We start from the raw sequence: 16842 nt of genomic DNA on the forward strand, positions 1-16842 counted from the left end.
GTCACTTCCCAGAGGAGTACTGGGTATTTAGTGGTCACTTCCCAGAGGAGTACTGGGCATTCAGTGGTCACTTCCCAGAGGAGTACTGGGTGTTCAGTGGTCACTTCCCAGAGGAGTACTGGGTATTCAGTGGTCACTTCCCAGAGGAGTACTGGGCATTCAGTGGTCACTTCCCAGAGGAGTACTGGGTGTTCAGTGGTCACTTCCCAGAGGAGTACTGGGTATTCAGTGGTCACTTCCTAGAGGAGTACTGGGCGTTCAGTGGTCACTTCCCAGAGGAGTACTGGGCATTCAGTGGTCACTTCCCAGAGGAGTACTGGGCATTCAGTGGTCACTTCCCAGAGGAGTACTGGGCGTTCAGTGGTCACTTCCCAGAGGAGTACTGGGTGTTCAGTGGTCACTTCCTGAACTCACAGAAACGTTCACACCCTTACCTAAGTGTCACGGGTGCATGGGATGGGTGTCAAGTGATCAGTGAGCCAGAGGTGAGACTGCTGCAGGTCAACTAGAGACGGGGACAGCATCAGAGCCCACGACTGGGCAGTGCACAAGCACCGGGGTTTAGGTGCTAGAGGAACTGAGAAGTGCTCTGAGTCATCTAAACTTGATCTGAGTCCTCTGTCTGTCACTCTGACTACTAAACTGTAGGCACGTCTGCTAATATATACATCTACCTCCATTTATTTATCTATAAAATGGAGTAACAATAGAAAATAGTGAGTTTAAATTCATAAATGAAAAAAAGAGAGGTCTTTAAAAGGAACATGACACATGGTAAGTACTCACAATGGCTATTACTAATAAAACGAATGCATTTTTGGCCAGTTTCACCAAGGTGGGGAAAAAATAAAGTCATAAATTGCAAGTATCAAGAATGAAGAAGACATAACTATACATACCTTAAATGAACTAAGAAAAAGAAATATTATAAGCAATTTATAGTATATGTATTAGTGTCATTATGCAACGTTTACCTTAACTCATATGCCTCATGAGGTATAAAAATTCAAAACTGTTAGAGACAAAAATAAAATATAAAGCTATAAAAATAATAGGTAAAATCACAAGAACCGGGAAGTTCTTTTGTTTTCCAATGCCATATAAGGAGAAGTCACTATTTCATCCAATGAGTATAAGAATGAGTGAATTAAAAAAATTTTTAATCAATCAAAGAAATGGGACAAACACTGGCTAAAGCTGGAAGCCATCAAGTGGATGCTGAGAATCACAACTTACTTGGCTGAATCTTTGTTTAAAAAAAAAAGATACAGATACCTAGACAAAGGGAATGAAGATACCTAGACAAAGGAAATGAAAGCCAGCAAAGCAATAGAAAAGTGGTTGGTGTTTGCTGGAGTCATGAAGTGACAAGCTGGGGCACAAGTCACAGGGGACCGCCACACCTCAGTAAAGCTTTACCTCTAGATGATATAACCTCACAGTGAAGACGTTCTGCTGCCAGCAGGCAGAGAAAAGAGGACCATTTAAAATATACAAGATTGTTCTTAACAAGGCCTATGCTCAGGAAAAACTATTTTACCCTAACAACCTACCTGGGAGGGAAAATATGTGATTCCAGCCTCCCTCCCTAATCCCATAGCACCCAAGAGTGTGAAAATAGGAAAAGAAAAGTAAGACCCCAAACTGAGCATTTGAAAAAGACAGAGGCAAGAGACACTGCTCAGGAAATGGCCAGAATGTTCCAGCTACGCCATGGCTCACCTCCACAGGACAAAGGGCCTTTCCTTTTTTGCGTTAACATTTATAAAAAAAACTCTAAGGCATGACACCAGGCAGAACCACAATTGGAAGGGACAGAACCACAGAACCACGATCTGAAGGGACTCAACAATCATCAGGCTCAGAGTCCTATTTGGCAGAGCCATTGAGATTATCCAGCGGGAGTTGGAACAATTGCATGACTAATACACAAGGGCCTTAACACCACTAAACAAAGAGAGAAGCAGAGAAACACAATCTAAGAAACAGAGAACGTAACCATAAGCAGTGTCCATTAAGGAATACTGAGCTACTGTAAAAGCAAGCATATTCTAAACTGCATGGTTCAATGACAAGAATCTCCAGAGAAATTAAAAAACATTCAAACTAAGTGGAAATGACAGCACAACTTATAAACACCTACAGGATAGCACAAGCAATACTAAGAGTTGACTGACATGGTTAGGAGAAAAAATAATCTAAGCGTCCACGTTAGAAAGCCAAACGGTGAGCTACACCATATCCAACGTAAGCATAAATATAAACCAGGATAAAAATTAGTGAAATTGGGAACATAAAATCAAAAGAAAAAAATCAAAACCAGAAGCTGAATCTTAGGGAGAAAAAAAAATCAATGAAATTGTTAAACCTCTAAGCAGAATAAGAAGGAAAGGAAGAGGGGGAAGGATCATATGGACATGAAAGAACAATGTGGAGGGATTATGGGCAATTCTGTACCCACAGATTTGATAACTTGAATGAAATGAACCAATTCCTTTAACGATTCAATCCACCATAATGTTAAAGAATAGAGTCAGTCTGCATGATCAATACCTACTAACAATTTTATTACAAATTAACAACATTCCCAAACAGGAACCTCTAGGATCAAGTGGTGCATCTGACTAAACACTTAAAGAAGCAACTGTGTGAATCCTCTACAATCTTTCCCAAAAGACGAAGGCAGAAAGAGTGCTGTATAGCTAATGCGAAGGCCAGACATATTGCCTATAAAAATCAGACAAAGCCATACAGGAAAAGTACAGGCCATCATCTCTATAAAGATGCCAACATTTTCAACAAAATACTGGCACACAAAGTCAATGTAAACAAACAAAATAAACATAATTTTATATCATCACAAAGAGACATTTATCTCGCATAGGCAAGGATGATTCAACATTCAAAAATCAGTTGATGTATAATCACATCAACAGTTTACTGAAGAAATAAAAATCACATGCTTATGTGATTTTTATCAATAGATAAAGCAACAGCAATTTCAATCCAACAGCCATTCAAACAACAACAAAAACAACTCCTAGGAAACTTGAAATAGGAAGAAATCCCTTAGCTTGATAAAGATCATCTTAAGAAACAAAGCTCTACAAATGACACCGAGACAGTGGTGAGAGGCTTGCAGCTTTGGTTGACAAGACCAGGAACAAGCCCACACTGTCCCTTACCACCATTGCCTTTTAACACTATACAGGAAGTTCTAGCTATTGTCATGAGACAGGAAAAGGAAAGAGTGAAGACCAGCGAAGAATGCAAACCAACAGGACATACCGTGTGAGCCTTTAATCCCGTTGGGGGAGGCAGACACAGGTAGATTTCTTTGAGTTAGAAGCCAGTCTGGTTGGCCTACTTAGAGCAGTGGTTCTCAACCTGTGCTCTACGGCCCCTTTTGGGGGTCACACGTCAGATATCCTGCTTATCAGATATTTATATTATGATTCTTAACAGTAGCAAAATAACAGTTATGAAGTAGCAACGAAATAAATCTACGGTTGGATAATATGAGGAATGTATTAAAGGGCCACAGCGTTGGGAAAGTTAAGAACATTGACATACAGAGTTCCAGGACAGAAGGCCTACAAAGAGAGACCCTGTCTTAAGAAAACAAACAAGCAAGGGAGGGAGGGAGGGAGGGAGAGAGAGGAGAGAGAGAGAGAGAGAGAGAGAGAGAGAGAGAGAGAGAGAGAGAGATAGAAAGAAAGGAGAGAAACTCAATGAAAACTCAGTATAGGCCAGAGGAAGAGAACAGAAAGCCCATATAAATAATTTATTACTCTTTGGTATCAAAGTTAATAGAATGAAACTAAGACTAGTCTTTTCAATAAGTGGTTGGAACAACTGAACAGCTGCATGTAAAACAAGAAATCTAAGTATCTGGGTATAGATCTTACAGCTTTTACAAAGATTAACTCAAAATGTATAGACTTAAATATGAAACATGAAACTAGGAAACTAGAAAACAGTAATGTGTGACTCTTGAGATTTAAAATTATAGGGCTGGTGTGGTGGTGCACACCTTAAATCTCAGCTCCTGGGAGGCAGAGGCAAGCAGATCTCTGAGTTGAAGGCCCGTGGTCTACATAAAAAGTTCCTGAGTAGCCAGGGCTGTACAGTGAAATATGCACAAAATAACACAACGAGAAGAACCAGGTAACAGACCTGAATATTTATCTCACTATAAAGACAGACTGACAATAAGATATTCAGCAATAATTAGCCAAATGTCAATTAACAGTGAGATAGCATTATAATCCGTTGGAGTGACTGAAATTCAAAGCAGTGACAACTCCAAGTTATGCCAAAACAGCAGCAACTCATTGCGACTGGAACTGGAGAAAATTGGTGCAATGACACTGGAAGACGATGCGGTGACAGCTTAGACACTCTTACCACGCACACCAGCAATGTCAGGTGCCGGTGTTTACCTTAAGGATGTGAAAACCTACACTCATGAGAACCTGCTCACAGTGGCTTATGGAAGACATACTTAGAATTGCTGGAACTTGGAAAAATCAATGTTTTTCAGAAGGTGGATGGTAAACTATAATGTATCAGAAAATAGAATAGCATCGCCGCTTGAGGGTCAAGCAATGAAAAGACACAGAGGGACTTTAACTGCATCCTGCTAGGTAAAGAAGCCGAGAAAGACTACAAACTGTATGACTACCAAACTCTCAAGAACTCTGGAGAGAGGGAAAGGAACAGCGGTTAAATGTTAGAGAGTGTGTGGGAGGGATAAATAGGCAGAGGACAGAGGAGGTGGGGAGAAAAGCTGTTCTGTGGAAGAAACCTACGCGATTGTTAAAACCTCACGACATAAACAAGAGTGAACTGCAGCAACAAGTATGGGTTTAGACGATAAAGGTGTGCATGTGGGTTAGAACAGGGGGGCTGACGGGAAGAATATACGTGCATAGGTAGGTGCCCGGAAATAGACTGGTACTGCATTTTTCCTTCAATCCTGTTGAATTCCTAATACCCCTCTAAAAATAAAAGAGAAATATGTGACTGTAAAGCTTTCATAAATATGACATGGAAAGAAAAATGGTAAGTTGATTTTCATTAACATTAAGATAGTGGGATGGAGAGATGGCTCAGTGGTTAGGAGCACTGGCCAACAATTACTGGTCAATAATATCTCTCAATATCAATGGTCTCAATCCCCCCAAAAAAGTCACAGACCGAACCCAGGGCCTTGCGCTTGCCTAGCAAGCACTCTACCACTGAGCTAAATCCCCAACCCCGACATTTCAATTCTTAACATCTATGCCCCAAACACAATGGCACCCAAATTTGTAAACAAAACATGACTACAGCTTAAATCACATACTGACCTTTACACACTGAGAGTGGGAAATGTCACCACCCCTCTCTCACCAATGAACACGACATCTAGACAGAAAGTGACCAGAGACATGCTGGAGCCAATAGATGTTACAAACCAAATGGACCTAGCCTATTTACAGAACATTTCACTTAAACATAAAAGAATATACCTTCCTCTCTGCACCTCATGGAACTGGCTTCAAAACTGACCACATCCTCGGACACGAAGCAAGTCTCAAAAGATAAAAGAAAATGGAAAAAACCCTTTGCATCCTATCAGACAGGAACAACAGTAAGCCTATGAACTCGTGGAAACTGAGCAACTCTCTCCTGAACGAAAAATGGGTTAAGACAGAAATAGAGAAATGAAAGACTTTCTAAGATTGAATGAAAATAGTTACGCGACATACCCAGATTTATAGGACATGATGAAGGCTGTGCTACGAAGGGAGTTCATAGCGCTAAGGACCTACATTAAAACATAGCGCTAAGGACCTACATTAAAAACAAAGCAACACAAAACCTGTGACATTTCATACGCACAACAGCACATCTGAAAGGTCTAGAACAAAAAGATACCAACAAACTGAAAGAAAAAACCTGCATGATCATCTCATTAGATGCAGAAAAGGCCTGTGATGAAACCCAACACCCCATCATGACAGAAGTCCTAGAGAGACTAGAGATACAAGGGACATTCCCAACACAACAAGGGAAACCTGCAGCAAGCCCATAGCCAACATCGAAGTAAGTAGAGAGGAACTCAAAGGGATCCCACTAAGTCAGGGACAATACACAGTTGCCTACTCTCTCCATACCTACTCAATATAGCATTTGAAGTTTTAGCTAGAGTAATAAGACAACTGAAGGAAATCAAGGGGATACAAACTGGAAACGAAGAATTCAATGAGACACCCCGCCCCCCAACAAATCACCACTGGGAAAATCCTGCAGCTGATACACACTTTCATCAAAGTAGCTGATACGAAATTGACACGCACAAATCAGTAACCAGTTAGTATAAAAATGAAAAGCAAAACTGAGCAAGAAATCAAGGGAATAGCACCTTTCAAAATCGCCTCAAATAATATAAAATATGTTCAAGCAACTCTAACCAAGCAAGTGAAAGGATTGGATGAGTAAAAGTTTCAAGTCTTTGGAGAAAGAAATTGAAGAAGATATCAGAAGATAGAAAGATCTCCCATCTCATAGATCAGTAAGAGTAATAGTGAAAACAGCCATTCTACCAAAAGCAATTTACAGACTCAGTCCAATCCTCATCAAAACTCCAACACAACTCTTCAGAGAAATTGGAACATAATATTCAACTTCATATGGAAATCACACACAAAAACAAGATAGCTAAAAGAATCCTGAATAAGAAAAAGACTGCTGGAGGTGTCCCTCGACAAGATTTCCAGTTGTACACAGTGATGGTATTAAACACAGCATGGTATTGGCATTAAAATAAACACGTTGATCAATTGAAAATCCAGACATTATTTCACACCTGATTCTTACAAAGGAGCCAAAAATATACACTGCAGAAAAGACAGTATTTTCATCATCAGTGCTGGTCAAACTGAACAGCTTGCATGTAGAAGAATGTACACAGGTCTGTATCTATCACATGCTCAAAATCCAAGTACAAATGGACCAAGGACCTCAGCATAAGACCAGCCACTTGAATCTGACGGAAGAGAAAATGGGGAATAGGTTTAAACTCACTGGTAGGAAAACAGGTCACCAATAGCACAGGCACTGCTGTGTGTGGCCTTGTAAAACTAAAATGCATCTGTACAGCAAAGGACACCATCATTAAAGCAAAGCAGCAGCCTAACTGTGGAAATGAGCAGACAGCATGAAGGAGACAGAGGTGGTGGACGTCTTCAGGGAAAACAGTCCTTGAATGAATGAACAAAGCAAAAAGAGGGAGACATATATAAAGCCACAGTGACTGTGACAGCACATACAAGGTTTAAACCAGACAAAATGCTAGCCTTGAGAAGGGGAAGTGGATTCAAAGTCTAATTCCTGACCTAGAAAGCTATTTGTCAGCTTTCTCTCATGGAGTGTCACTGGGTGTATCTGCCACACTCCAGGGCAGACCCTGTGCCCAGGAGTAGATCACCAACACAAACTGTAGTCCATGTTTTCAGTACATTCTTTGTTTCATTTTGGTCTTTTTGCTTTGTTTCATTGGGTTTGTTTGTTTTGATTTTGATGGAGAGAGGCAATGAGGTTGTGTGGGTAGGGAGGTGGTGAGGATCTATGTAGCCTGCATGTGTGAACACTGCTTGGGCAGAGGAAAGCAGGGGCACCAGGCTGCATCCCATCCTGGCGGCCATTGGGTTGTCTGGCTCGCTGAACACAGTTCAGGGGAGACGGAACACAGCCTTAGTGGGGGCCCCAACCTGTGAGAAACGGCACAGGCTGGGATTAGGCTGTGGTTCCCAAACTCCCTGACACCCAGATACCATTGGAACTGCAAGGCCAACGCCTTGGAAGGGGGTCATGGGCTGGTGAAGAGCCCAGGGCAGGCAAAGGGGAAGGCGGTGTCTGGCTTAGCTCAGGGTGAGAGCCTGGAGGCCTTCAGCAGGAGACTTAGGCATCACGGATGGGTAACAAAGCCCCACCTCTACACCCCCATGGTAGTTCTTGATGAGAGAGACTGTCTTTGCTTGTCCAAACTGCTAATTCATTGTGAAAAATGGATGCATAAAACTTATTCAGGACCAGAGATTAAATATTTGCAGGAAGGAATGTCTGGGAAGGGAAGCTTAATGGCCACGCCCTCAGGTGCCATTTTGATACCTCATTAGTATGTAGAACTCTGGGCTACCTGCTAAGTGACCAGCAGTGAGGTGCTGTGGTCATGTGCTCCAGGACAGGAACCAGGTCTGTGGCAGATTCAAGCGCCAACCGTTCTCAATATGAGAACTGCTGGGGTTTCTTAATCTGCTCGACCTTTTCTGACTGGTAACACGTTTCCACTTGCCCCAGAGCTCTAGAAGGAGTTGGGAGAGATGAAAAAATATGATCTAAATATGTTATATAAAACATTTTAAATTAATTAAAAAAGATAAAGACTAGATATTCTTATATCATTCAAATTAAGGAAATGCTTCCATTTACTACAGCCTCCAAAGCAGGAATGAATCCAACAGGACAGGGTAGAACTTAAGTCAGTCCATAAAGTTAAAAGCAGCTACAAAGTACTGTTGAAAAAAATTAGAAGTGACAGGATAAATCAAGTCCCTGGTTTGCTGACTAGAAGACAGCATTGTGACAATGTAATACTCCTCAAAAGTGGGGCTGTTAAGAGAACTTTTTAAAACAAGTTTAGGGGTTGGGGATTTAGCTCAGTGGTAGAGCGCTTGCCTAGCAAGCCCAAGGCCCTGGGTTTGGTCCCCAGCTCCAATAAATAAATAAATAAATAAATAAATAAATAAATAAATAAATAAATAAATAAAAAAAACAAAACAAGTTTACCTCCTAGCAACCTCATCAGGCAGCTTACAACGGCCTCTAAGTTCAGCTCTAGCTGACACCTCTGGCCTCTGTGGTTGTCTCTTCCCACACGCATAAAAAACACGTAGATAAGCAGGCATAATTTAAAAAATTTTAAAGTACTAAAAAGTATGTTCAATTCCATCTTTATCTATATCTAAAGTGGCTTCTGATAAAATATTCTAAAAAATCCACAGGGAAACTTAAGGATCCCAAATAGTTAATCTTGAAAAATAGAGAACAAATTGGAAGATCAACATTTGCTTGGGTGAGAACAGGTCAGTGGTAGAACTGTCCAGAAAGAAACCCAAACATTTACAGCAAATTTGTTTTTTTATAAAAATTCTAAACTAATGAGGCTAGAGAGAGACTTCTATGTTTTCCAGACGATCTGAGTTTGGTTCCCATCACCAACATCAAGTGTCTGACAACCGCCTGTAATTCCAGGTGCAGAGGATCTGGAATCCTCTTCTGCCCTCCACGTGCACACACATAGCACATACTCACATAGACAAAAAGGAAAATACAAAAGAAAAAATAGCTCAGCCAATTGACTAGGGAAATGTTTTTAACAGACATTCCTGAATATTGGATACCCTCTTGCAAAAATTGATTTTGGATTTCATGTTTCACACAGTATACAAAAATAATTCAAAGTGAAATCAAAGACAAAATTGTACAGTGCTAAAACTGTATGACATGTGAAGGGGCTCTGGCCAGCCTGAGCTTGGCAAACATGACCCCAACAGCCTTGCCCTTCTCCCCATTCCCTCTGCCTTGCTAAAAACTGTTACATTCCTAAAGCTGGCCACCAAGGCCTATCTGACCTTATTTGGCCAATTCCTATTCCTAAGACAGACTACCAAGGCCCAGCTATTAAAATATTGAAGTCCAGCAATCAAAAGCCCCTTTGGTTCATCCAATTAACCTGCCTAATTAAAAATAAACACCGCATCTTAACAGGGGATTGATTTCCCCATCATAAATCACCATTTCCATCATTTCTCTATCCAGAGGAAGTCCCTCAGGGCATATATACCTTCCTGCCTCTCCCCTGTTCCTTTTCTGCTTTGTCCTCTCTGTCCTGCCATTTTATCTTATCTCCCTACCCTTTGTACCTCTGGGGCAAATAAATTCTTGTGCTGAGAACTTGGTCTTAGGGTGTCCTAAGTCAGTCAACACTTTCTAACAACAAATAGGGAAAAAAAAAGAAAACCACTGTAAATCTTTGACCTTGGAATGGTAATGGTTTTGAGAAATTACAAGCACATGCCAAAAAGAACCAAAATAGATAAAACAGTGCATATGCACGCACGCACGCGCGCGCGCGCACGCACGCACGCACACACACACACACACACACACACACACACACACACACAGAGTTTATTCTGGAAAAGACACCACCAAAAATACCAACCCACTGAAAATATTTAAATCCATGTATTGAAAAGGCTTGACTTCAATTATGTTAAGAGCACACCTCCTAACTGAAAATGGGAAAAGATCTGAAAATAGCCTCCTCAGAAGGTATAGAAATGTCCAACCTATAAATGAAACATAACAACAGTTTCAGCTACTGAGGAAATGCAAAGCAAAATTCCAATGAAATACACTCTATAGATCACCATGGCTACAATCAAAACCATATTTTAAACTTCCGATTGTTTTATTAGTGTTCCACATGCGCATACGCCTGCACAACACAGATGAGCCTGATGTCCATGGAGGCCTGGGGAGGTTCTTGTTGGACTACCTGGCACTGGGATTCTAGAGGGCTGGGAACTGAACTTAGGTCCTCAGGAGGAGCAGCTAGAACTCAACTGCTGAGCCCTGCTTCCAGACCCCTCAAGAACACGCTACAGCAAGTGTAGATGTAATGACAACCTGGGACACTTGTGCCTAACAGAAATGGTAAACGGTGCAATCTGGTGCAATCCCTTTGAGGAGCCACCTACCATTTGTAACCAGGTTCATCCCGAAGCACAGAGGCAGAGAAATGAAAGCAGCCACATGCAAAAACTCCGCACGCCAATGTTCCTAGCAATAGTGTACGTGATGGACGAGAGTGGGAAGCACGCAAATGTCATCAGCTGACGGGAAGGAAAATGAGGTAGCCCATAAAGTACAAAGTTACTGGGTAACAAAAACTAATTAAATGTGAATAAATGGTATACCATGGATGAAAAGATCAAAGACATGTTTGGAAGATGCTGGTCAGAAAAGACAATTCTACAAATGCAAAACTGGGAGAGGTAGGGAAAGACTAGGAAATATATTTATGTATACACACACACATAAACACACACATGTAGTGTACACATGTGTAAATACACATTTCTTTACAAGGCAGAGTTTACACGTAGCTCTGGTCAGCCTGGATCCTCTGGTGTAGATCAGGCTCGTACTACATTCCTTCCTGCCTCAGTCTTCTGGTGAGGGATTACAGGTGTAACCGCCATGGCAGGTCTGAAAGTACCTTCGTGAGAGGATGGAAATACTCTGAAGCTGCGGTGATGATTGCATGAGCCTCAATAGCCTTAGAAAGCTATTAGGTTAGACACCTTAAATGAGAGAATGCGCTGAGTTAAGCTGTATTTAACTGTACGTAAGGATGCCTGGACAACATCTACCAATTAATTACCTGTCAGTTCATTTATGAAACTGGTCCCCTCCATATCCTTCCTAGTTTCTGTCTCTAAAAGGCCCCAGCCTTACAAAGCCTACTTGCTTAGACTCTGCCCAATCTGACTCCATTTAGTGTCATTTGTCTCTATAGCAACCAACTAGAAAAAGCTGCTTTGTTTAGCAATGACTTTGTACAGGCAGTGGTCTAGCCTAGAGATATTTTAAAGATCTGAGTCCTCTATTCATCACCCCCCCCCCCAACCCACCTCCTCGGATCTGGTAAAGAGGAAAACCTCTGATGAATGGGAGAGGCAAAGAAATACAAAAGCAAAAGAAGACATTGCTGCAAGGAAGACGGCGCTCAGGAGGGCAGAAGGACCTGCTTTAAAAGAGGATGGAGGAGGAATGTTAAGAAATTAGAAATAGGAAACAATAACTTTTACACATTTGCATTACTGTACTGGTTAAAACACTTTAATAACAATAAGACACATTTCAACCTTCACATAATGATGCCAGGTTCACAAGCAGAATGTTTCATTTGTTGCTGTCTAATGGGCATTCCGCAGTGGTTCAGCTACACAAAGGTATCATACATAGCAGGCATCTTTAACAGATCTGTAATGGACTGGCAGATAGCAGTGCACATCAAAACTGTAAAACACTGATTAGTGCTACGGAGCTCACAATGGGGAAAAGGCACTCTGTATTTCACACTCAGACACCTTATGAAATGTAAAGGCCTGGCCAGCTCGCTCACTGGGCAAAGGCTGGCCATGCAAGTCTGATCACCTAAAAGTGAGCCCCAGATCCCGGCTGAACAGGGAGAGCCCTTTCTGGTCGTTCTCTTACCTACCATACACATGCCGTATTTTATTTACACACATACACACTTAAAAATTGTAATTACCTTTAAGTGAATCCCATGAAAAAATGGAATGGGCTTCTTAATTTGGCATTGATTCTAAAATACATAAGGATTCAGAGTAGGATTTGTGCTTTTATCCTCCCCACTTTCAGGGCTGTCTGTCGGACAGATCTCCATGGGGAGATGCTGGTTTGGCCCTGGCTGGATGAAGTCCCATCTCTAGCACCTGCCCTGGCCATCCACATTCACAATTTTGCTCTTCAGGGATTCATTAACGAAGTCATTAACACAGTGCTAGCCAGCCTATGTTTACCTCCCCAAGGAAATCTGTTTCTATTTTTCTATATATAAGGAATATTTTATATTCTACCTGCTATGTTGAAGACAGAGTTGTAACTATGACAACAGTGAATGTAGCCAGTTCCTAAGTACCAGCCCTCAGTAACTATCCTGGATGGTGATGCCTTATACTCCCTACCATTCTAGTGTACTGGGTTGCTCAAAATGCCTGCTATTTAAACGTTCTTTACAAAGAGCAAAAAAAAAGAAAAAAATTCTTTTGCTCATTTTAATGTCACTGGTTAAAAGTAGTCTTTTAGCTGTACTTTTGATCACATAAGCTACCTTGGTTACTGGACCATAAGCTGTCTATATACTTTATCTATTTTACCTTTATGTTAACACCCAGCACAGAAATCTAACATAATAAATGCTTTCTGTATATATGCAATAAATTAAAATCAACGAAATTTCAGTTAGAATTATCTGGAAAATCACTCCAGCAGATCTGTACATTTGACAGTTTTACATGGAAAATAATGTTTAAAACATGTCTCCAAGTGTGGGACTTTATGCTAATAAAGAGCACAGTTCAGTGTGCCTGGTTTGGGATGTAACTTGCTTACCATGTGTGAGAACCTGGGTTCAATTCCTAGCACTGTAAAACAACAAGAACAAGCCAGCAACCAAAAAGAGACACTTATGCTGAGTTTTGTTTTGAAGATGGGAGTAATAACACAAATGACCTTCCAAGACAGCACAGTAACTGTGTAAATTAAAAGGAGAGCCAAGGTTGGGGTTCTGGGGACGGCTTGGCAGGAAAAGGCTCTCCATCTACCAGCCAGCTTGGGCTCCACCCCCAGAACACACACACAGGATGGAGAGTGCCCACTATATACAAGGCCATCCTCTGACCTCCATGCCTGGGCTCCCTCATCCTGACAACGCACTATTTAAAAGCTACTCCACCATTTCTACTTCACCGTTTGTCTCAGCAAGACTGAGACGCCATTTCACTCCCAGCTCCAAGAAAATTCCATCCAGCACATTTAAGTCCTACTGAACTGAACTTGCTTTCATTGATCTCTGTGTATCCTCAATTTGAGTGAATGCTTCCTTCTGAAGCCTTCTGCAGAGGATCTTTGGATCCATGGGAACACACTGCTCGCCTATTCAAATATCACTAACTTACATGATGGTCAATAGATTCTTCCACTGGAGAACGGTTATGTACAGCATCCGCATCTTCAGAGCATCCTCCACATTGTACTCATGGCTCATAAGACACGTGATAACTCAGGAGTATTAGGATAAAACATGCTTAAATACTCAAACAACCTTAATTTGCTATGAGAAAAATCTGTATTGTAGTTTGTCTGTTTTTCAGGGCTTTCATAGACAAGTTTAAAGAAAAGAAATTTATTTCCTCACCACACTGGACGCTAGACCCTGCAAGATAGCTAGTTCTGTTTTGTTTCTTCAGCGGCCAGTCCCTTGGCTTGTGAATGGCTTTCTTGTCCTTTCCTCGAGATGCCTTTACGCATGTATCCTGTGCTGTTTCCTCATGTAGTTTTTTTGTTTAAATAAAGATACCAGACTGAAGTAGGGTGTGTCCTGATTGCTACCCTCAACAGCCTCCTGTAACTCAGTCCTCTATTGACGAGACCTATTTATGACCAGCGTCATATTCTGAGACATTAGTGTTAGATGTTAGTATTAGTATCTGTAGCATTCTGAGATACCAGACGATAGCTTCCGTATATGAATGTGAGGGAAACACAAATTAGCCTGTAACAGCAGCCGTAGGCGGTTCGTTCATGATTTTCATTTTTAAAAGCTAACAAATCTTTCAGGCAGCCCCAAAAGTAGAAAGTAGTGATCTGGGGTCTCTAGTCCTCATCAGTTAGAATACGGTTTTCTGTTGGGGTGTCATCTAGACATTCGAAACACGGTACAGTGATTCTAAGGGATTTGGGGGAGGAGGGACAGGGTTCTAAAAATACTGTTCAGGGTGAAGCAACTATTGGAGACGGTTTTCTCTTAAAAATTTCTGATGAGCAGTAATAAAACAGAGGGGCAAGATGAGAGTCCTGGAAATAGTTATTGGAAGAAAAGGAAGATCTCTCCTCGAAACGCTGTTCTATATGACACTTTAAACAAACAACAAAAGATTAAAAAAAAATAAACAAAAACAGTAACAACAAAAGAACAAACTTGAAAGAAAATGAACTAAATTAGTGATAACCTAGTATTCTTACTCCCTGATACATACATACATACATACATACATACATACATGTGTGTGTGTGTGTGTGTGTGTGTGTGTGTGTGTGTGTGTGGGCATGTACATCCACCAGAAATGAGTCTTAAATAACTCATAACACAGCTCTGGTTAAGCAGCAAGATGCATGTAAGGCGCACGTAAGAGCATTTTCATTCGTCAACTGTAATCTCAAGAGCGCCTGCATATTACAACCTCACTGGATCCATGCTTTTTTTAAATCTTCAAATGGACACTTTGTCTTACATATTCAGCGTGTCTTACAGCACATAGTAGGTTTTTTTTTTTAATCTTGGCTAATATCACGTTAAACTAGGATTAGTAAGAGTTGTGTGTACTATTTACCAGCCATGGTCATCTTGTCTACCACCACAGTGTGACTTTGGCTCTGATGCACAGAAACAATGGTGCCTGAACTGGTAGACACTGATTGTCTACTGACAATAAAAATGGTTCTCTCCCCACTTTACTTTCCTTAAAACATGGATAAGCATGTTCCATAATAACTTTAAAAGACCTTTGGACAAGAACATATCAATAGCAATCCACCGGAGTCTGAACTTGTCCAAAGAATGACTAAGCAAAATTCTACAAACTAGCAGAAAACTTCACTTGCAGATTAATATTAAGAAATAATTTTATTTAATAGTGTAGGTGTTTCATTTATAAGGAAAAAGAAAAGAACCCAATAGTTTATGAGTAACACTTCCACAGTAAGAAGAATCAGTTCACATTCACAAAGGTGTTAAGTTTCCATTTCCTCCCCTGCCCAGAGTGGCTAAGTACCATAAACAAGCAACATTTCCTCACGTCAGCCCTGAAATGGTTTCACAGGCATCACAGGCATCAAAGGCATGGAAGGGCTCCTCAGAATTTGTGGTGCTGCAATTTTTAATTTATGGGTGTTTGTTATAAATCTCTTGAAGAGCAAATGTCATATTATCTGGGTTTTCTCCTTATATTCCACTAATACATTTGTTGTCCTTAGGTCTTCTGACACTTCCATTTTTTCGACTTTTAACTTCTTTCTCTGCCCCTCCCCCACCCCATCCCGAAAACGACGGAAACCTCGCTGTAACCGATCACGTTTTCCCCATTTTAGTTCTACATCTATTCAGATCTGAAATGGGAACAAATCTAACGTACAGCCGAAGATCGCATATTTATTTTTTTCCGGTCTGCCTCCGTGTGTGTGTGTGTGTGTGTGTGTGTGTGTGTGTGTGTGTGTGTGTGAAAATCACCCGCCCTCGTTTTGTATCTATTTCACCGCACTATCGTGCCCAAGAACTTGAATTCCAAAATGGCCTGCTCCTTTCGAGCTGACATGGGCTATAAAATCCAATTTATTCCCACTGCAACCAGCCCTTCTCCCTGTTCTCTACCATAACGAAAAGCAGACAGCTGGGCCTGAGGAGTGCGGCAAAGAGCATCTTATCCGCTAAATCCAGCAGAGCCCGCTAAACTGCCCGCACCTATGGGGAAGTGTTCAAGGCGGGGAGAAACCCGGAGAACCCCAAGGCCCACGCTGCGAACACGCGGGGCCAGATCGCGCCCTCCCGCCACGGCCGCAGGCCCCGCCCCCTCGCGGGCTCCGCCCCTCCGTCCCGCCGCGGCCACGCCCGACGTGCGGCGCGGGCCCGGCGGGAGGGGGCGGGGCCTGCGCCGCCTCCTCCCCCCGCCGGCGGCGGCCTCCGCGCGGGCCTCCCAGCCCCTATTCCACTCACTTTGTTCTGCGCCTTTGTCCTGGTCCGCACCAGCAGGTGGAGCCGCAGTGAAAGTTTCCCGTCCGTTCCGCGAGCGGGAGCCCATCTTGCTCGCCGCCGCGGCCCTCGCTGGAGGAGGAGGGTCAGAGCTCGGGGGCAGCCAATCGCGGGCAACGCTGCTAGTTATCAGAGCAGAATGGGCTGTAGTTTAGTGAAATAGGAAAGCTGCA

The 16842-nt window shown here is 42.0% G+C and overlaps 1 protein-coding gene across 4 annotated transcripts in view; it reads right to left on the reverse strand.

Annotated features, from left to right (window-relative positions):
• The window catches only part of Mcm9 (minichromosome maintenance 9 homologous recombination repair factor), a 102919-nt gene that overhangs the window by 50355 nt on the left and 35722 nt on the right, over nucleotides 1-16842 (reverse strand). Inside the window, exon 1 of one of the 4 annotated variants that reach the window (XM_063279470.1) lies at nucleotides 16634-16764. The exons of the other annotated variants lie outside the window; for them this stretch is intronic. Within the exon in view, the coding sequence (XP_063135540.1) occupies nucleotides 16634-16718 (85 nt within the window). The 5' untranslated portion in view covers nucleotides 16719-16764. Of the gene's footprint in view, nucleotides 1-16633; nucleotides 16765-16842 lie in introns of those variants that run through there. 4 annotated transcript variants of the gene reach the window in all.

Source organism: Rattus norvegicus, chromosome 20 (genome assembly GCF_036323735.1).
Source record: "Rattus norvegicus strain BN/NHsdMcwi chromosome 20, GRCr8, whole genome shotgun sequence".
Lineage (NCBI taxonomy): Eukaryota > Metazoa > Chordata > Mammalia > Rodentia > Muridae > Rattus > Rattus norvegicus.